The sequence below is a fragment of the Mustela erminea genome, chromosome 17 (genome assembly GCF_009829155.1).
Source record: "Mustela erminea isolate mMusErm1 chromosome 17, mMusErm1.Pri, whole genome shotgun sequence".
Lineage (NCBI taxonomy): Eukaryota > Metazoa > Chordata > Mammalia > Carnivora > Mustelidae > Mustela > Mustela erminea.
In genome coordinates, this window is record NC_045630.1 from 21,428,203 (window position 1) to 21,449,893 (window position 21,691).

The 21,691-nt window shown below is 37.3% G+C and overlaps 1 protein-coding gene across 4 annotated transcripts in view; it reads left to right on the top strand.

Moving 5' to 3' along the window:
- The window catches only part of HMCN1 (hemicentin 1), a 474,548-nt gene that overhangs the window by 252,564 nt on the left and 200,293 nt on the right, over positions 1-21,691 (top strand). For all 4 annotated transcript variants that reach the window (XM_032317251.1, XM_032317250.1, XM_032317254.1 and 1 more), the window contains 10 exons: positions 2,411-2,605; positions 5,238-5,333; positions 7,880-8,007; positions 9,319-9,463; positions 12,564-12,676; positions 14,357-14,516; positions 15,120-15,288; positions 18,392-18,519; positions 20,018-20,290; positions 20,846-20,941. In XM_032317251.1, coding sequence (XP_032173142.1) covers positions 2,411-2,605; positions 5,238-5,333; positions 7,880-8,007; positions 9,319-9,463; positions 12,564-12,676; positions 14,357-14,516; positions 15,120-15,288; positions 18,392-18,519; positions 20,018-20,290; positions 20,846-20,941 — 1,503 coding nt within the window. The remainder of the gene's footprint in view (positions 1-2,410; positions 2,606-5,237; positions 5,334-7,879; positions 8,008-9,318; positions 9,464-12,563; positions 12,677-14,356; positions 14,517-15,119; positions 15,289-18,391; positions 18,520-20,017; positions 20,291-20,845; positions 20,942-21,691) is intronic.

Sequence of the window (21,691 nt, forward strand, 5' to 3'; positions counted from 1 at the left end):
TAAAGGATAAAATATGGTTGCAAACATGAACTCTCTAGAGAAAAATCAAACATTAGTTTAATAAAAGACAGAATGTGGCCATTGCCATGAGAGTGATACAGAGTGAGTTCAGAGGAAAGAAATCATGTCTGTCTGGGAGGATGAGAGATGGCACTGAGGAGGGACCTTTTGAACTGGATTAAAGAATTGTCAATATTTCAACAGCCAGAGATCAACAAGCAACATTGCATTTGAAAGGAATGGAAGTAACACGTGAGCACTTATGATATAAAAATGGTCAATCCTTGGGACACCTTGGTGGCTCAGTTGGTTCAGCGACTGCCTTCAGCTCAGGTCATGATCCTGGAGTCCCAGGATCGAGTCCCGCATTGGGCTGCCTGTTCAGCAGGGAGTCTGCTTCTCCATCTGACCCTCTCCCCTCTCATGCTCTCTCTTTCCCTCTCAAGTAAATAAATAAAATCTTAAAAAAAAAAAAAGGTCAATCCTTGTTTGGAGAAGAGTAAAGTGTTCAAATTGTCCAGAGAATAAGATTTCTGTAGGGAGATGATGGGAGATGAGGCTGCTTACGTAGAGGATGTCCGTTAGCCCCACCTAATGAAAGCACTAAGGCTGCTTTGGAGACAACCATACATCGGAGTCCCAGAATTCCCAATGAGAAGGAAAGAAGTGTTCTCTGCACCCATTTTTATTAGCCTGCTAAACAGCTTGACTTTGAGCAGTTGTAAGAGCCTATAGAAAAGGGGAGGCTGATAAAATGACAAAGAATTGTTACCAGCATCAATCTGGTTTTCAATCCTACCTCCACAATTCAATTCCATGTGACACTTAGCAAATTAACTATCTTGTCTCAGTTTCTTCATTTACAAAATTAGAGTAATGATAGTACTTACCCCATAAGGATATTGTGAAGATATTATGAAGATAAATGAGAAAAATCATGGAAAGCACTTTCCTTGGCTTTGTAAGTGATAGTTGAATTTCTAAGCAATATTTACCTTTGACCTTATCAAGGAGCCCTGTCTTCCCTCTTCCTCTTAGAATCCTATTTGGGCAGGGGCCCTCGGGGGCTCAGTTGGTCAAGAGACCACCTATTGGTTTTGGCTCAGGTCATGATCTCGGGATTGTGAAATAGAGCCCCGACTCAGCTGAGTCTGCTTGTCCCTCTCCCTCTGGCCCTCCCGCCCCTGTAACACATGTTCTTTCTGTCTCTCTTTCTCTTTCAAATAAACAAATATAATTTTTAAAAAAGAATCCTATGAGCAGGTTTCATGAATTACCTCCACTAGCATCCTATACATTTTTCTCTGTCTGGTATCTCATATATCATCACTTATAAGTTCTAGGGGCTAGGCATTCTTGCTGCCTCATCTGTTTGGGCTTGCTGACAGCTTTCTCCAATTATATTGCTTTCCCATGTTTTCCAAGTTGTCCCCATGACACTTTTCTTTTTAAGATTTTATTTATTTATTTGACAGAGAGAGAGAGAGATCACAAGTAGGCAGAGAGGCAGGCAGAGAGAGGAGGAAGCAGGCTCACTGCTGAGCAGAGAGCCCGATGCGGGGCTCAATCCCAGGACCCTGAAATCATGACCTGAGCTGAAGGCAGAGGCTTAACCCACTGAGCCACTCAGGCGCCCCCCATGACACATTTCTAATTCTTCCTCCAGGCTTCTGTGTTTACCTAAATTATGTGGATAACTGTAGCCTTTTGATCTATAATTTTATAATTTCTGAATCAGATTTTAACTCTAAGATATTAAGGTCTCATTATTCTCTTTTAATCAGAAACTATGATTCCCAAGCTCTAATTCCTTTAACTCAAAAATGTATTTTAGAAGTGAAAGGTATTGAGAAGCAATGATCTACATGTGCTCTAGAACAAGAATATAATTTAAGATTAAATACTATTAACTGGTTACAGTGATCAATTAAAGAATGACTTCTGGTATAAATTAAGTTCCTTAAAATTTTGATGAAAAGAAGCTAAGTTTTAGTGTAAAAAATATTTCATTACAAGGCAAACTTTTTTATAAGAAAGTTCAAAGATTTGAGCAGTATGACATAAACTAAAATTGAAAACAAATTTCTAAAACAAAAGATTCTCTTTATTTAAAGTAATCTTGTTTTAAATTCTCACTCTTAAATTCCATTCTCTTCATCATTTATCACTTTAAGTGATAAAGAAGTAGTTGAACTTCTTTGTGCTTCTCTTCATTTATAAAGCAAAAAAGAAATATCTGCTATTTCAGTGGAAGCCAGGAATACTTAAAGGGTAAACTTAAAATATTATGTAACCAATACCTTGATTCAGATTCAATCTGTTGACAGTTTAATAATGACGCTTATACTTAATGTGCCTGTACGCTATCCCAATGACCTTTTTTTGCTTATTTGCTTTAAATATCTTCTAGCACCTCCAGTTTTCATACAAGAACCTGCTGATGTTTCTGTGGAAATTGGCTCAAACGTGACATTACCTTGCTATGTCCAGGGTTATCCAGAACCAAAGATTAAATGGCAGAGATCAGACAACATGCCGATCTTCTCAAGACCCTTTTCAGTGAGTTCCATCAGCCAGCTAAGAACAGGAGCTCTCTTTATTTCAAGTAGGTTAAAGGAAATATATTTTATACAAGTATGTAGATATATATTATACCTTCATGTTCTATACATAGGGATTAGTCTGTTTAAAATTGTGAATCGATCTTGCCAACACATTTTGTGTTTATTGCATTTCCCTTTAAAAGAGTGCTGAATTCTTATATTTTGGAATTGACATAAATAAGTCATATTTTATGCAAATATATGTCATAACATAAAGGCTTATGAAACAATGTGACTTCTTCCTATCTCACTTTCTTATGCAAATGGAGTCACTTGGGCTCCCAGGTGGATAAGTGATCACATTTTATTGATTCTTGTACCAACTGCTATATAGAAAGGTAAAATGTTATGAGTTAGTTAACTTTAATGAATTTTTTTTTTGACCACTAATACATAACCATATGCATAGGGACATTATACCTTATGGAAGCTCCTTGATTAAAAGTGATATTTACCTGGAGCAGAAGATTGAAAAAAAGTAAAGTCAAAGACTCCAGTGTCCAAAAATTTTGCCTGTAAGTGATTAAGCATTCAGATATTTGTAAACACTTTGTACTTTTTAGAATAATGTTTAGAATGTTTGAATAGTGGCACTGGAGGGATAAAATCATTTAGTTGATTAACTGTTTTTTTAAAGAGTAATTGCATCTTTGGGGTTATTTTGTAGCAAGTCTCCAATAAATGGTTTCCATGTTTATTAAATATTAAATGTCCATTAGCCTCTTAAACTTCCAAATACAAATAAAAATAATTATAAGTGCTTAAGGATTCAGCTCTCAGCCAGGCTCTGTGGTGAAGACAGAAGCCATATGTAGGGTCCCTCATTCGGGCATTTTACAATCCACCGTCTAAGGGGATGGCCACAAAAGTACTTCTTGGGTCAGATCATGCAGGATCTGGAACGTGCAGGTGAAGAAATGCTTTTGATGAGGTAGAAAATAACACTCCAAGCTTCACTGCAGGAAAGGGCACATGAAATATTGTTTCAGACCAACCGCTCTGTAAGACGGGAGAGATGAGAAGGAAAATGGAGAGGCTCACAGAGTTATGCTGGTGGGGTGATAGTAGGGATGAGAAAGGCCCAACAGGAGACAAATTGGACCTGAAACAAATCAGTTAGAGGAGATGTAGAAAGGGAAGATAAAAGAAGGTGGTGTATTGACAAGTGGTTGCCCAAGTGTCCAAATTAAATAATCTAGAAGGAAAGTAGTGATTACAAACAGTTCTCTGTTGTTTTATGAATGTCTACACAAATTAGCCTGAGAGTTAATAATAGGAAAAATAGCTTGGATAGAAACAATGTGTGCCTTATTAACCAGATGGTTTGCTGAATTTTCCTTTGCAAGTGAATATTTGCTGTTGTTCAGAGTAGACACTGCCTGAGTTTACCAGATGCCGTTCTGCAGTTAAATGCAAAAGGTTAGCAGAGGAGTAGAAGCTTTGTCACTGCTCTTTATCTGGGAGAATATGGAGCTGTTTAAAATGGAAAGCTACATTTTTCTCTATCAGATCTTTTCAGGAGATTACACTGGGCTTATTTAGTTAAGATATTTGCAAGGATGACAGTCATTTCCCTATTTAAGATTTTCTGTTGCCTCCCCTATCGCTCATAAGATAAGCCAACACTTGACAAGGCACCAAACTAGGTCTTTAGCTTGTCTCCTGTGTCCACATGACCTTTAACCTCGTAGTCTTCATCCTGATCCCCCAATACCTTCCTTAATTAAAAATACTTTGTCATATTGTTTTTACTGTCTCAAAATAAAGTCTATATTTTTTATTTACCTACACAGTAATAAGTATTTTAACATTGAAAATGTAGTACAGAGGAAAATAAAGTAATTTTTATTGAAACAGTAGGTATTCCAATAGGTAAATCTCTACATTTATGTCTACATAAAATGTCTACCCTGGCAATGTCTACATAATGTACATTCATGTTTATGTATATCCCCATTAATTTGACAGCTCAGACATAGAAACTGGTAGATGTAATTGTCATAAAATTATAAACAAAGTCATGAAATCCATGGATTTCCAGCGGGATCTTCAAAACTCTTACCGGACTTGGGATAATTGTTCCTTTCATGAATCTGCCCACCCCCCCATATGGCCTTTCCAGTTTTTGTTAGTGCCAACATACTCCCCCATCACTGAGCCAACTAAAAAAAAAAATCTCTCTTGCAGACCTTCCGAATGCCCCCCGGGTGCTGCAGCAGGACACCTTGGTAGTGCAGCTTTCTATTCTTTGCACAGACCTTGATTTTTCAATTTATGCTTTTATCTTTGCAGCCTGTTGGGCTTGGACTGCCCTTCCCCCTATTCTACCTGCTATTTATTTATTTATTTACCTGCTTGTATCCTACCTCCTCTGCAGCTCCTCCCCCAAGTCCTCTACATGCCATCAGTCTCTTTTGTCTCTGCGCTCCCACAGATCATTGCTTGACATGCATATTACAGTATTTATCACACTGTGCTATGATTGTTGGTTTTATGTACGTCTCCTCTCCTGGAGTGGGAACTGCCAGAGGACAGCACCTACGCATTTTCCACCCACAGGTCTCTGCACTGTGCCTGGCACATAGCTGTGCTTCATAGATGGTCCTGAATGAGTAAATGATCTCTTCTTTTTAGATATATGGGCCAATGATAAAGGAACCTACATTTGTGAAGCTGAAAACCAGTTTGGAAAGGTCCAGTCCCAGACAACAGTAACAGTGACAGGACTTGGTAAGATCAATTAGGTGCTTTGATATCATGCTCATCTGAGTCATTAGACTTCTTTTCCTACATCACCTCTTGCCTTTGCCACTTCAAACAAACAAACAAACAAAAAACAGGTAAATATTTGACTACTAAATTAGTTTTCTGTCCCCCACCCTATTTCATATTTCATGGGATACTAAAACTAGAAATAACCTTACATATCATCTGTTCTAAGTTCCTTATCTTCCGTTTGAAGAAATGAACGTCAACTTGAATAAATTGATTTAAGTCTAAATAGAAATACATACATATACACATTAGAGTCATGACATCTTTTTTTTTAATTATTTTTATTAACATATAATGTATTATTTGCCCCAGGGGTACAGGTCTGTGAGTCATCAGGCTTACACATTTCACAGCGCTCACCATAGCACATACCCTCCCCAATGTCCATCACCCAACCACCAAATCCCTACCCTCCTGCCCTCCCCAGCAATCCTCAGTTTGTTTCATGAGATTAAGAGTCTCTTATGGTTTGTCTCCCTCCGGATCCCATCTTGTTTCATTTTTTTTCCTTCCCTATCCCCACAATGCCCCGCCCTGCCTCTCAAATTTCTCATATCAGAGAGATCATTTGATAATTATCTTTCTTTAATTGACTTATTTCACTCAGCATAATACCCTCTAGTTCTATCCACGTGATTGCAAATAGCAAGATTTCATTTCTTTTGATGGCTGCATAGTATTCCTGTGTGTGTGTGTGTGTGTGTGTGTGTGTGTGTGTGTGTGTATACCACATCTTCTTTATCCATTCATCTGTTGATGGACATCTTGGTTCTTTCCATAGTTTGGCTATTGTGGACATTGCTGTTATAAACATTCGGGTGCACATGCCCCTTTGGATCACTACATTTGTATCTTTAGGATAAATACCCAGTAGTGTGATTGCTGGGTCATAGGGTAGCTCTATTTTCAACTTTTTGAGGAACCTCCATGCTGTTTTCCAGAGTGGCTGCACCAGCTTGCATTCCCACCAGAAGCTTAGGAGGGCTCCCCTTTCTCCGCATCCTCGCCAACATCTATAATTTCCTGACTTGTTAGTTTTAGTCATTCTGACTGGTATCTCATTGTGGTTTTGATTTGTATTTCCCTGAATGGCATTCTTTTCTGATTCCCTTTTTTACACTTCTCATTTTAAGTCCACATGAAATTATTTTTAGATATAACGTGAAGTAAGGATACAATATCATTTATTTCCAAGTGTTTGGACATTTGTTTTGGTATCTTTTATTGAATATTCTCTTCCCACTGATTAAAATACCCTTTTGGTCACATGTTAAATTCGTATTCCTATGTCTATTCCTTGGAATTCGACTTATGCACTAGTACTACATTGTCTAAATTATTACAGCATTTAATGTAAATGTAAGTAAATGTAAATGTAAATTTAAAGTGAATGCTAAACAGCACCTGTTTCTTATTAATATGCAATTATAAAATTTTTTCTATGTCTCCCTTTATGCATCTACATATTTAAGTTTTCCAAATAGAATATCTAGGGATTTTGCTTTGATTTGTTTTAAATTTATTAATTCCTAGAAAAGAACATATTTACATCTAAGAGAGTATACCTCCTTTTATTTGTTTGACCTGTTATGATAGCCTCCTCATTGATCTCATCCTTTCTGGTCTTTCCCTTTTCCTGTAAGTCTTAGTCACAGTGTGCAGAGTAATATTTCTGGAGAATTTTTCTGATGATCCCACTTTTTAAATTTATAAGTGCTCTCGGTCTCTTTCCATTTGTCCATTGGATACATTGCACATACCTTAGCTTGGTATTTCTGGCCTTCCATGCCATAGATTAATTCTTTTTTACTTTCTCTACTTCTATACTATTATCTACCCTCTCTTTTTTTTTTTAATAATTTAATTTTTTTAATTTTTTCAGTGTTCCAAGATTCATTGTTGATGCACCACACCCAGTGCTCCATGCTGCAATACGTGCCCTCCTTAATACCCATCACCAGGCTCACCCATCCCTTCCAAACCCTCAGTTTGTTTCTCAGAGTCCACAGTCTCTCATGGTTCGTCTCTCCCTGATTTCCCCCAACTCCCTTCTCCTCTCCATCTCCCCGTGTCTTCCATGTTATTCCTTATGCTCCACAACTAAGTGAAACCATATGATAATTGACTCTCTCTGCTAGATTTATTTCACTTCCAGTCCCATCCTTGTTGATACAAAATTTGGGTATTGTATGAACATGGACAGCACTGGAAGAGATTATGCTGAATGAAATAATCCCATCCTTGTTGATACAAAATTTGGGTATTGTATCAACATGGACGGCACTGGAAAAGATTATGCTGAATGAAATAATCTGCCCTCTTTCCATTCTCTCTTCTTAGAAGGGTCTTTTATCTCTGCCTTTGAATTCAAACCCATTTATACTTAAAAATCTTATTCTTGAAAATTCAGCTTTTTAAAGAGGATAATCTTGGCCTGTAAGGATGTTTGTCTTCCTTTTGGGTAAGATTGAGTTGATAATACCTGCTTCTGTCTGTCTCAGTTGCTCCACTTATTGGAATCAGCCCTTCAGTGACCAGTGTCATTGAAGGACAGCAGCTTACTTTGCCTTGTGCTCTGTTGGCTGGAAATCCCATTCCAGAACGTCGGTGGATTAAGAATTCAGCCATGGTAAGAACATTTTAAATCCATGCATTCACATTTCTAATTTTCTTGTGTAAGAGACAATTTATTCCAACCATTGCAATTTCAATTTAATAAATATACAAAAATACAAAAGAAAAACTTTTTTAGTGTTAACATGTTTATGCAGTTTACATTATTTCAGAATTAATAAGATGGAAAAAGAGCCAATGGTGTGATTTTTATAGTTTTGCATTAAATTCAATGCAACTAATAAACTTCAGAATATGTACAAAGTGAAACAAATATAAAATTATTTTATAGCCTTTAAATATTTTTATATCCTTTTTGTAGGATATAATAAATACTGATATTTTCATAAAATTCTTTCATTTATTAATCTTTATTATTTTTATTATTTAATAATTTCAAACATTATATATTTTATCATGAACTATTTGGACATGTGGATCTATTTTGTGTCATTTTTTTTCAGTGTATAACTTTGGCTTATGAAAGGATTTGAAAAAATTGTCATGGTTCTATAAAATTTTTTGCAAACATGCTATCTCTGACAATAAATTTTCATGTAGATAAGAGCACTTTTCCTTCCATTTTCCAGGGTAGTTAGGCTCACTCTCTTTTTGAAGTGCTAATTAGAAGTGAACTGACTCCTTGGAATAAGATGTGAAATTGTTCATATTTGCATAAAATCCTGAGGATAATTAGTAGACCTCACTCAATAATTAAATGCCCTTATAAAAAAGGATGATACCGTTTGAGCACAAAGGTATCCTGTGATTGAACAAAATGCATAAATGGCAGTTAGAGTGATCATTTTTAACAGAAAATATTGCAAACCTTCTCTGACACAGTTCCTATATCATACATTGCCTCTAATATTTGCATCTTTCAGCGAAAAAGGTAAGTGTTGAAATGAATCACATTCTCTCAACTTGAATGACTGCCTGTTTGCCAAAATGAAAATATCAAATAACTTGCAAGTGGTACTATATGCTTCTTGAAAAACAACAAATTAGTAAAAAGTAAAAGTCATTAGTGGAATTTGGGTCCTTAGTGATACCAGAAATCTCAGAGACATAAAATAGAGACATCACTTGTTTCCTGTCAAGTGTTGTCTCCATTTTGTTCCTTTTTCCAGCATAATATTTGGTGGTTTATCAGGAGGACATATAATAGATTCTACTCTTTGTAACATTTTATGCTCATCATTTTTCCCTTAAGGGTGTTAAAATATTTTGTTATAAGACATTTAATAACCCAGTTGGAAAAAAAAAATCTGGTTTTGGCTTAGGGAACATTAGCTTTTAAATTAAATATGACTTTTTTTTCTTTAAGTTGGTCCAAAATCCTTACATCACTGTACGCAGTGACGGGAGTCTCCATATTGAAAGAGTTCGCCTTCAGGATGGAGGCAAATATACTTGTGTGGCCAGTAATGTTGCTGGAACCATTAACAAAACTACCACTGTGGATGTACATGGTAAGAGACACACCCGTTGTAATTCTTTCCAAACCATGTTCAAAGCTAGGTTTATGTCTCTAAATCAAATAACTCTGTCTTCTAGTTGTAAGAAGTAGACTTTTCCCCTAATTGTTATTCTTAACAGAAAGCCTTATTTCTTGAACACTATTTACATTGTTAAAGCTGTTTCCAGAATTCCCTTTCCTACATACACAAAAAGGCTTTATTGGGAGTCACCAGCTGAGTCTGGCCAAGGGCTTTTGTAAGTGGTTTCTTAATTGATAAAAGTGAACTGAGTTCTCAAAGAGTTATGTTTAAAAATACATTTTAATTTCAGGCAAGCTGAACTTATTATTCCATCCAAATTGCCTTTTTTTTTGGATTGTGCAACAAGCATGTCCTTACTAATGACCCCTTTGTGTGTTAGCTAGAAATGACCTAAACGTTTCTAAAGGCCACCTCATGTGCTCCAAACAGTCTTTTCGCATGTTAGATAATTTAAAAGGTCACAAATAAGAAAATCCAAAAGCTATCTTTTTCCGTTCGTGACTAACAGTCACGAACTTTTTACATCTCAATAAATAAGTGACAACTTCATAGTTTAAGAAGTTGTCATAAGGGTTTTTTAAAAATATTTTCTTTAAAGACTTTGCAGCATTGCTTTAAGTGTGGCATTAAAAAATAGTTCTGTGTACAGAGATGAAAGTAACACAGAACATTTGTTTTTAGTAAATTCATCCTTTTTTTAGGACATGAATTGGAGAATCCGGTAATTTCCACATTTTGCTTGGTCTATTGAAATTATCAGTGGATACAGACCGTCTTCTTTTTTTTAATGTCTGTGTCTCATTGTAAATAGCCTCTTCTGTCTCTCAATCTTATACCAGCCCCCACCAACATTGCGTGAGATATTCTTGAAGAAATACTATTTTAAAGAAACATTAAAGTAACACTAAATTACAGTCTAAAAGAATAAATGCATAATACCAGATTGAATACAATCATATACAATACAAAACTATATACAAAAAAATACAATTTATTTTTAGAGCAAAATCAGTCCATCAATTTCCTAGAAGGTGCTTGGGGACTGCCTTGAGAATCTAGTATAGAAATATAATCATGTCATCTCCATAGAATATTGTGTTGAGGAGGATTCTGAGGTAAATTTTTACTTGAGTGGAAGAGAGATGTGATTAGCTGGGATGTCACCCAGATCAGAGGAGCAAGGAGACAGATGAACCAGTGATGTGGTTTATCATGACACACTAAATGTTGATGATTAAAAGCTAAAAAGATCACTTCACAACATATTTCATCCATCTTAAGTGAAATTAAATGACTAACTGTTTTAGTTACTAAGGTTAGAAAAACCCAACCCAGACATTTGACAGGAACTAAACCAAGCAACCATTCAGCCAACAGGTTGGATGTGACACAGCATCACAAGTTCTCTATACCTCTGTAGGCATGTTAATTAGCACTGACATTCCTTCATGACTCTGCCTCGCCCCTTTTAAGAATACTCATTAAAATCTCACAAAACAAACTGAGGGTTGCTGGGGGAAGGGGGGTTGGGAGAAGGGGGGTGGGGTTTTGGACATTGGGGAGGGTATGTGCTTTGGTGAGTGCTGTGAAGTGTGTAAACCTGGCAATTCACAGACCTGTACCCCTGGGGATAAAAATATATGTTTATAAAAAAAAATTAAAAAAAAAAAAAGCTCTCAATGACCAGTTCTTAAAAGGATAAATTAATGCATGCAAATATAGATGTAAGTTAAAATGGAAAACCACTCACTTGTCATCTTGATTTAGGTAGGTGGAAAACTGGAAAGAAATAGCCCTTCCACAGACAGATGTCATCAGATTTGAAAATGCCTAAATTTGCCACTTCCCCTAATAACTGTCAAACTCAGTATGCATTTAAGAAAATGGCTTATTCTATATGGCCACAAAATTACGGTAGAGTTGAGAGTCGACTCTTCCATGATGGTTCTAGAATTAGAGAGTAGCCTGACGTAGAGAGTATCTAGAATTTTTTTGACAATTTTTTAAAAGAGGAAATTATCTAAGGAATAAACCCAGCCTTGGAAAAATACCAGTATGTAGCAAAGCCTTCCAGGGATGTTTATGCACAGAAGTCTCTGGTGTCCCTTGTTCTGGCAAATTTCTCCTCCCAGGTAGCTGTGATAATTCTAGAGAAACTTGTCTCAAAAGCAAGAGCTTTAGTGAATGCATGAGCCCTGGGGAGCCATTCCACTTTCATCTTTCCAGGGGAAGGAAAAGAAATGCCTGGTGTGTATCGGGCTCGTGCTGTGTTCCTTGTGCTATGTTAAGAACTTTCATGTATGGGAACTTCGTTAATCAAATTTATTATTTTGAGAACATTGAGTATAGATAATTTTTCATATGCTAGTTGCCTGTGATTAATCGAGATATGCACAGAATGGAATCATCATTAACAGTCTTCCTTTTCCTTTTGCTTCTGCTCATATAATGTTAATTCTTCAGTTGCTTTCTAAAGTCCAAAGGTATGTTATTCTTTTTAGTGAAAACTACTGACTTAGAATCCTGTATTTTAGTCTTTTAAATGTAAACGCCTAAGGCCTTGCAAGTTTTATTGTTGAATTTCTTTTAAGAAAACATATTCTTCTTTCTGGGTTAAATTTAGTAGCTTGTTAAGCAGATATTAAATAGGCAGATATTAAATGTGTAGTGGTTAAACAGTCCATCTCTCCAGCAGTGGGCTTACATCAGCTCTTTGCAGCCTAATGGGTAATGGACAATAATGAAAATTATGGTTAAATGTGTAAATGTTCGGATGTAATTCCCTCTTGAGTTTCCAGGAAAACATGGATTTTCTTCAGTCTTACTTTTGGTAGGAAAGTTAACTTGCTATGCATAATTCACTACTTGACTTTAAGTTAATATTTTATTCAAGTCGTCAGATTAGAGTTACTGTATTTACTCTGTTACACTCCCTTACAAGTTACTCTACATTTTGATCAGAAAATGTTGTCTTAGCTGGTTTTTATGAATACACAATGTATTCTAAAATCATGTAACTTTAAATGGAAGAACAGATGCTCAGACTCTGAATATTGCCTCCTTTTTTCAGTCCTGCCAACCATTCAGCACGGGCAGCAGGTACTCAGCACAATTGAAGGCGTTCCAGTGACTCTACCATGCAAAGCAAGTGGAATTCCCAAGCCGTCCATCATCTGGTCCAAGGTAAATGACCTACCCAGAGGTATTTGTTAATGTTACGTGTTATCACAGTGTTTGAATATTTTTTGTCATACACGGGACTTGTGACTGTCCCGTAGAATTTTAAAAAAAGGAAAACCCATGCAGTCGTACCACTTGGAAGGGACCTTAAAATGTCCTTAGTACAGTCACACCTGATGCTTGAGTAACATTAACAACACAACAGTGAACACTAACATAACGCCTTCTGTATACCAGGAGCTTTTCTAAACACTTAGCATGTTTGTAGCAGATCCTTTTCTACCTTTGCCACATCCCCGCAGCCGCTGTGATTTCAGCGCAACTCTGGTGGACAGCTCCGTGCACGCGGCCAGAGTCCCACTTCATGCGTGTGTGTTTCTCTAGGTTTTGGAATCAGGGCTTTCTCCAGAGTCCCACAAGGCCACTCAGCCTGCTCTTGGGTAGCTGAGAAGTGTAGGGGCATTAACAACTTGGGGGGCAGGTGTCCTTTATAAGTCACCTGCTTCTCATCCATCAGAATACTTCTGAGTTTCTTCACACAGTTTCTCAACGGATCCCAGCACTTGGAAGCTTATCAGCCCAGCCACAGAGGAAACAAGAACACTGAAATCTTTTTAACTTTCCTTCCTTGTGTGCCTCACTCCCCAGCCCACCTGCTTGAGCCTCTGGGGATCACTTTCCAACTAAACTTCTTGCCCTCAAATCTTTGTCTTAGACCCTTTCTTTTAGGAAGGCAAAATAAGACATATACAAACTCATTTATTCCCCTCTGTGTCCCTATCATGAAGTTGTCCAGCTTTTACTTGTCTTCTTGCAAGGAGGAAAAACCCATTTGCTAAGGAAGTCCTTTTCATCTTTGAACAGTCATGAAGATAGCATGTATTTTCTGTAAATTAATTTAAATCTGACAGCTATAAGTAATATAAAATGATGGCATAATAACAAAATGTGGCATTTGTATAATTAGTACTACAACCCAAGCATTTTACCATAGCATCTAATTTTATATATCTACAAAGCTCTGAAATATAAAGTAGGTACTGACATCTGGAAGTTAAATAAAAAGGTTAAGCTTTCTGCATTCTGGACACAAAAACCCAGTGCTGTAGCTGATCCCCAAACTCTACAGTGTCTGGTACTATAAAGAAGTTTAATGCATTTTAGGAAAACATAAAAATGAAAGGCCAGGGTGGCCTGTGTGCCATGATAAAGCATGAAGGTTAAGAAAGAATTAGGGGTCCAGAGCCTGATTGCCAGCATTCAAGTCCCAGAACTACTACAGACTGACTGTTATTCCACATCATCCCCAAACTTTAATATTTTCATCTATAAAATGGGAGATTATGGTAGTTCCTGCTCAGATGATTGTTTTGAACATGAAAATAGTTAATTCATGTGACGTGCTCAAAACTGTGCATGGATAGCGTATGACTGTCCCATTCATTATTATTACCATTATTCGCTCCATTTTTAAGTAGCTCTGGAACAAAGGGGACATGGTTCAGTGTGTCAAAATACTGCCTGTGCTTTCTTTGCTCTAATTTTTGTACAAATAACTTAAGTCAAATTAGCATTTTCCAAAAATCTAGCGTTTTCCCCCATGGAGATCTTTTTATTCCTCTCTTCCAGACATGAAATCACTCCTTCATTATCTTAAAAAAACCTCTTTGTTGTGTTTCACAGAAAGGTGAGCTGATCTCCACCAGCAGTGCTAAGTTTTCCGCAGGGGCTGACGGAAGTTTGTATGTGTCCTCACCTGGGGGTGAAGAGAGCGGGGAGTACGTCTGCACCGCCACCAATGCGGCCGGCTACGCCAAAAGGAAAGTGCAGCTGACCGTCTACGGTGAGAGCCCCCGGAGGAGTGTTTTCCTTTGACATGTCTGCCGGTGCCAAAACTCACATTTCTCTCCCAAATCATATTAGCAGGGGCTGTTCTCCTAAAGTGAACTGCATTTTACAAAAATGCATTTTTACTGCCAACCACCATTTCTTCTACTGAGATTCTTATTTAAAGGGAGAGTAATTGTATAGCCATTCGGAAAAATTTTATGGTGTTTTCCTGAGGAGTAGGCTTACTGCACCCAAGCAGCTTCAGAAACACCCCTTAGTTAAAATCCCCTCGCAAAGCCAAACCTCAGCTATGCCTCGGTGAGCACTCTGCCCTGAGGAATTCCTTGTACAAGTGGCAGATTCTCGAAGGGCATTTCAGCTGACCTCTTCATTATGTTCTGAAAGGAAGAACTAAAAAGGGAAACTCTCTGGTCATTTCCCTTTCAGCTCTCGCTATAAATATACGAATGGAAAGTTTTAGAGATGCCCTGAAACTTTGGAACGCACAGCAGCATCTTTTTGTACATTTTTAAAGAATATTAGTAATCCGCATTTGAATGTAAGGTAACTGTTTTCAATGTACTCTCTCCCTTCCAAAAACATGTGTTTATTTTAGTAAGGCCCAGAGTGTTTGGAGATCAACGAGGACTGTCCCATGATAAGCCTGTTGAGATCTCCGTCCTTGCGGGGGAAGAGGTGACACTTCCATGTGAAGTGAAGAGCTTACCCCCACCCGTCATCACCTGGGCCAAAGAGACCCAGCTCATCTCTCCGTTCTCTCCAAGGTAGGGGATCGGGGACGGACCTCGACACGGAAAAACAATCTCTTGGGGCAGATGGGTGTACCTACTTAGGTTTACAGATGTTTCAAAAAATGATTTTTAAATGTGAGATAATTCACGCATGTACCTGAACCTACAGCAAATACATGTATACCTTCTAAATCACTCTTTAATATCAGAAACGCTAACACCCTACTTTGACGTAATTTCCCACAGGTGCCTCTACAGGGTAGTTACTGAAATGGAGCATATTTCTATGTAGATCTGGTTAGCACAAATGCATAGAACACATAGAATCTCATTAATCCCATATAAGTCCACAATAAGTCCTCTAATGACTAAGATTTGACTTTCATTAGATGGTTTTGTAAAAATTTTCTTGATTAAACCCTTAGACATTTGAAGGCCCACCGAGACCATAATTGGATAGGCTAATAATCTGATAGGCTAAATTTGGTAGATGTGGAAACCAAAACACCAGAGCCTTTAAGGTACCACCTTTGTTGCCCTGCAAGTACAAGGTTGAATTTACCTCCACCACTTAAAGTTCGCCTGAAACTTTTGGCAATTTTTTTCAGTGGCCCTCTGAACCTTAGATTTCTTATTTATGAAATGGAGTTGATCTTTACCTGCAAGATAATGTATATTCCACACACCCCTGTCTCTAGTTCTCAAGGAGTAGTAGCAGTTACTATTTTAACTCAGTATCATGCCAGAAGCTACTGGTGGAATAAGAATTATAGTCTCTAGCTGTGTCTGTTAAGCTTACTGATGTATAGTTATGAAGCTAGATATTTATGCTACCACTGGTGAGGGTAAAAAAGACAATTAAAGAACTACTTTACATAAACTTACTCTTTCTTTGAAAAATAATTTGCTTTGGATATTTTTGAGTGAAAGAAATACCGTATTACAAATACAGTTAACATTTCCTTGTTTTCTTCCCCAACCCCTTGTCTCCCTTTCCAGAGGCAAATACTGCCACAAACATCACATGCCTCCTATGCAACCATTCTAAAACTGTATAGGATCTTGTTTTCTATGTTTTTAATTTTGTGTGTCTGTTTTCTATTTGCCATGTAACATATTACCTATTATTCTACTGCTTGCTGTATTAAGTCAACATTTGTTCATTTTTGTACACATAGGTTTAGTTTCTTTCTTTTTAAATTTTTTTTCTTTTTAATTTGACAGAGATCACAAGTAGACAGAGAGACAGGCAGAGAGAGATGAGGGAGGGGGGTGCAGGCTCCCTGCTGAGCAGAGAGCCCCATGTGGGGCTCCATCCCAGGACCCTGAGATCATGACCTGAGCCGAAGGCAGAGGCTTAACCCACTGAGACACCCAGGTGCCCCTGGTTTAGTTTCTTTTTAACCACGGTATACATAGTCTCCATTTTGTGTATACATTTCACAGTGTATGGACATTCAGGGTTTTGTTTGTTTCTCTTGGGTTTGGTTTTAGGTTTTTGACTTTACAAACAAGGCTTTTTAGTGAAAATCTTTATGTATATCTCTCTGTATACACATGCATGACTTTCTTTAGGACTGGCACCTAGAGCTGCAGTTTCTGGTCAGGATGAATTCCTACTTTCAGTTGTGTAGACGATGCTAAATTGCTGTCCACAGAGGGACTCCTGGGTTTGCCTTTCTCCCATTAGAAGAGAGGTGCACAGACGTCCCCATTATCATCAATGCCTGGTATTGATGGACTTAAACATTTTTGTTGTTCAGATGGGTGTGAAATGGTATCTTGCAACCGTCTGAGTTCTCATGTGACTGACTTCCAGGAGCCCCAAATGCTTTTACCTTTTTGTTGGCATTTGTGTCATCTGTAACTTGCCTTTTTAAGCCTGCAGCACAGATTTCTGGTGACTTACTTGTCTTTTTTTTTGTTGAATACAGAAATTGGGTCTGTATTCTTAATAGCACTCCTTTGTTGTATGTGTTGAAAATACCTTTCCTCAGACCACTGCAAGGTTTTAATGTGTGATGTTTGATTATATAGAATTTTACATTTTTTATGTAGCTCAGTGTATTACTTCTATTGTTTTTAAGACTTTTACTTTATGAAATATATTAACAAGCCACCAGTGTTTTAGTCTAATATTTTAAGTTTGTTTTTCACATTATGGACCTTGATCCATATGAATTTTTATGTTGTGTCTGTTATTAGGTAGTGCTCTATTTTTTTAATTTTTAATTTTTTATTAACATGTAATGTATTATTAGCCCCAGGGGTACAGGTCTGTGAATTGACAGTTAGTAGTGCTCTATTTTGATTTATTTATTTTTCCCATGTGCAGAAACTGTTGCCTAACATCATTTTTTAATAATTGGCCCTTTCCTTGCTCTTTGTAATAATATCTCCATTATTGAGTATTATATGTTGGATTTTCCTAGATATTTACTTCTTTGGGGGAAATTTCATCCTTAACTCCTTAACTATTTATTCATTTGTCTGTCTCAGGGCCAGTAGAACAATTTTTCTTTTTCTTAGGTACATAAGAAATCTTGATATTAAGCAGGTCTATCTGACCCTCTCTTCCTTAAACTTATTTCAATACAGTTAACATAATGACATTTTTATGTCGATCTGGCTCACTCAACTACATTATTATCCTGTAGGAAGAACATATTCAGTAAATTTTTGAGAATTACAAATGTACCTTCTTTCACTTTTATTTTAACACACTAAATTTTTTAACAAAGCATTGCAGAAAAAACAGGACAGTATTCAAAATATGTTCAAAACTTACTAAAATATATATTTGCTTTGTATAGTCACAACTTAATAAGACAGACAAACACACAAGTTTTTGATAATTGCAGACCATTAGGTTAGATCCGAGGGTAAAAGGAAACTGATTTTGTATTTGTAAGAACATCATGCAGAATGTATATGCTGTATACTATGACATATATACACATACACATACACAATAGAATTATGAAAATTCCTGATTTTAAAGGTATAGAAATAATATAAATGGGAGAAGGGTTTCAAAACGGCTTGCAGAGTAGAAATTTCACACTGAAATGCAGCTGCATTGGGGATATTAAAATTCTGATGTTCTATGGTCTACTATGTGGTTTCTTTCTTTTAGACACACATTCCTCCCTTCTGGTTCAATGAAGATCATTGAGACCCGCGTTTCAGATAGTGGGATGTATCTTTGCGTTGCCACAAATATAGCTGGGAACGTGACTCAGTCTGTTAAATTAAATGTCCATGGTGAGTTTTGAAATGAAGACATGTGATATCTGTGTACTGGCCACAGGAAAATTTGTCATAGTAGTTTCTTTGATAGTCTCCAAATTGCATGTAGAGTGATTAGAGAAAAATTTTCTAAAATTGAAGACTTGTGATTTTCTTTAATTTCCTCTGGAAAGTTTATTTGCCATCTATAGACAACTTTTTCCCTTTTCCTTAAATAAACAGTATTGAAATTTTGGCTCTTCTTTTTACTAAATGTCTACAGTCACTTATGACAACTCTTGATACACTGTAAAAAAAAAAAGTGTTTAGACTGACGGCTTTTTGTAGAAGTGATTGTGAATTCTCAAAGAAGAATTTATTAGTATTTAAATGGTCATTTTCAATATTCAAAGAATTCGTCAACTGAAAACATTATGCTTCCTGGAACTCTTTAACTTCTAAAAACTTACGGTTAATCTGTTTTATTCCCTCAACTTTACCATAGTCTGTCCAAAATAGTTATTTACTTAACACATGCTTAGTGAGTACATTCTCTGTCAGGCATTATATAGGTGCCAAATATTCAAGTATCAGGAAAAGATTTTCTTAGGTAGCATTGCCCTGATTTCCCTCTCGGATCAGTCAGTGTAATAGTGTCCTATTAGCCATGGGATTTGAGACCCAAGGAGAGTTCTGTCATTTACTAGCTGTGGTGTATCTTGGGCATTTTACCTACCCTCTCTTACTTTTAGTTTTCTCTTTCATAAAATGCTAACAATCCTCTTAAAATTATAAGGTTGTCACAACCTTATAATTGGCTAAATATTAAGTTTAGAAAACAAAGGACTGAGGAATGGGGCTTTGTAGGGATGTAAGGTACATAAATTCTAACGATATCCTTATGAGTTAACTTGATTCTTTAGTGTATAATGCATGAATGTGGAGACCAGTAATACTTGCCAGCGTTCTGATAAATTATCTCGTTTTTCTAAAGGAAGGTAGATAAAGACAAGTAATAGAGGCTTGATTTTGATTTTGACTTTCTTCTCTGAAATTAGCAAGTTTTTTACTAGAAACTTTCTCACTGTCTGGCTAAACCGTCCACAAAGAGAGCAAAAAGTAGGAACACCTGAAGAGAAATGCTTTTTCTTTTACTCCCTTATATTATAGAAATCATCACCTTTTAAGAGGGTTTTAAACTTTAAATTATTTATAAATTAAAGGAAACCTAACATTTGCAAACACTTGCTTTTCCCTCAAGTTTGGCATGAGGGCTTTTCTATTTATTATTGCCCATAATCCTTGCAGTGGACAGGAATTGAAGAGGTTATTCTTGCCTGGATTATCAAGGAAACAGGCCTCGGGAAATTTACTGACTTGCCCTAGATCGTACAGCTAGTACGTGGCCTGAGCCTGGGTCCAAATCCTGAGATTCTTCTACTTTCTGTGCTGCTTCTTTGTAAGGAGTTCTCATTAACAGTGAGAAGAGAAAGGAATTTCTTAAATTGGAATATTAATCCCCAATTGTTTCTAGTTCCTCCAAAGATACAGCGTGGCCCTAAACTTATGAAAGTCCAAGCTGGCCAAAGAGTGGACATCCCGTGCAATGCTCAAGGGACGCCTCTTCCTGTCATCACGTGGTTGAAGGACGGAAGTGCCGCGCTGGTGGACGGGGTGCGGCTTGTGAGCAATTCGGATGGAACGTTAAGCATTGACCCAGCCCTGCTCTCCGATGCCGGCGTCTATACATGTGTCGCTACTAACATGGCAGGCAGTGATGAAACAGAAATAACACTACATGTCCAAGGTGATTTTTGGCATAAGAAAATATATGTAGGGTGGGGGCATAAAGCTGGCAAAAATTGTTCTGTGAATAGACAGAAAGCAAGGAAAAGAGTAAGAAATACAGATCGTGAGAAGTACTGTGCGGAAAATTAAAACCGGGTGATGCTCTCAACAATTGTCTCCTTTAAAGATTTTATTTATTTGAGAGAGAGAGGAGAAAGAGAGAGAGAATCCCAAATAGACTCTGCGCTGAGCACAGCCCAACACAGGGCTTGATCTCATGACCCTGGATCAGGACCAGAGCCAAAATCAAGAGTCACGTCTATTAACTGGCTACCCCCGCCACCCGCCCAGGCACCCAGTATCTTGTCTTCCCTAGCAAAATATTTGACCATATCTTTTGATAAGTGTGCTGCATAGCCTGAAGTAGATATGTCTGGCAGCTAGAAATATGTGTCATATGAGGAAGAGAGTCAGGAAAGTTAACAGTTCACCAGTGTGTCTGGTTGATGGTGCTGCAGGAAAGTTTGGTATTGCTTAAGGAAAGCCTGTGATAATGCATTTATTGTTTTAATAGAACCCCCTACACTGGAAGACCTAGAGCCTCCATATAACACCCCATTCCAAGAAAGAGTGGCAAGTGAACGCATTGCATTTCCATGTCCTGCAAAAGGTATGTAGTCCTTGGACATATGGGCATAAGCATAATGTTATATTATTTCAGAATTCTCTGTTGAACCCAAAACATCTTTATGGAAAGATCCACTTGTTAGTCCTTGTTACACCATTTGGACATTAATCTCTCTTTTAAATAACACCTCTTTGAATAGCTATTTTTCTCTCACTGGTATTTTATCTACTTCAATGGAAAAACCTCTGTTCTTCCAAGCTTGCCTTATCAATCGTGTGTCCCATGTAGTTCTTGCTCCCTCGTGTTAATTCTTAGTTCCTTTGGTCTTGATAAGATTTCTCATTAAAATGTAACAGCTGGAGCTATTCAGAATTTTTTGCACTTATACTCAGAAGTATAAATTAAGACTAACTCCTGATACTGCTCTTTTGAAAACCTCTTTTCTTAGATTTACCCTCTACTTCTAATCCTAAAGGCAGGTTCTACCTGGATACTCTGAGGCTTATCCAAACTCCTTTTACCTTCCCAAATTTCTGGGGTTTCCATCCCACCATGTTTCCTGGCAGGAAACTCTTCTTTTCTCTCCTCAGGGGGGATGGGAAAGAGGCGTTGTCACTACCACCCTTGGGATGCCAGTCAGTGGTTCAGAACATCCTCCCTTTCACATATGCTTTCATCCACAGTGACTCAGATGTGTTTGCAGCAGTTCCAGCAAAGTCCACACGGAATTCTTTCCGTCACCTCCATGCAGTTGGTACTATCATCGCTCCCACAAAGGCCCCTTAACGATTG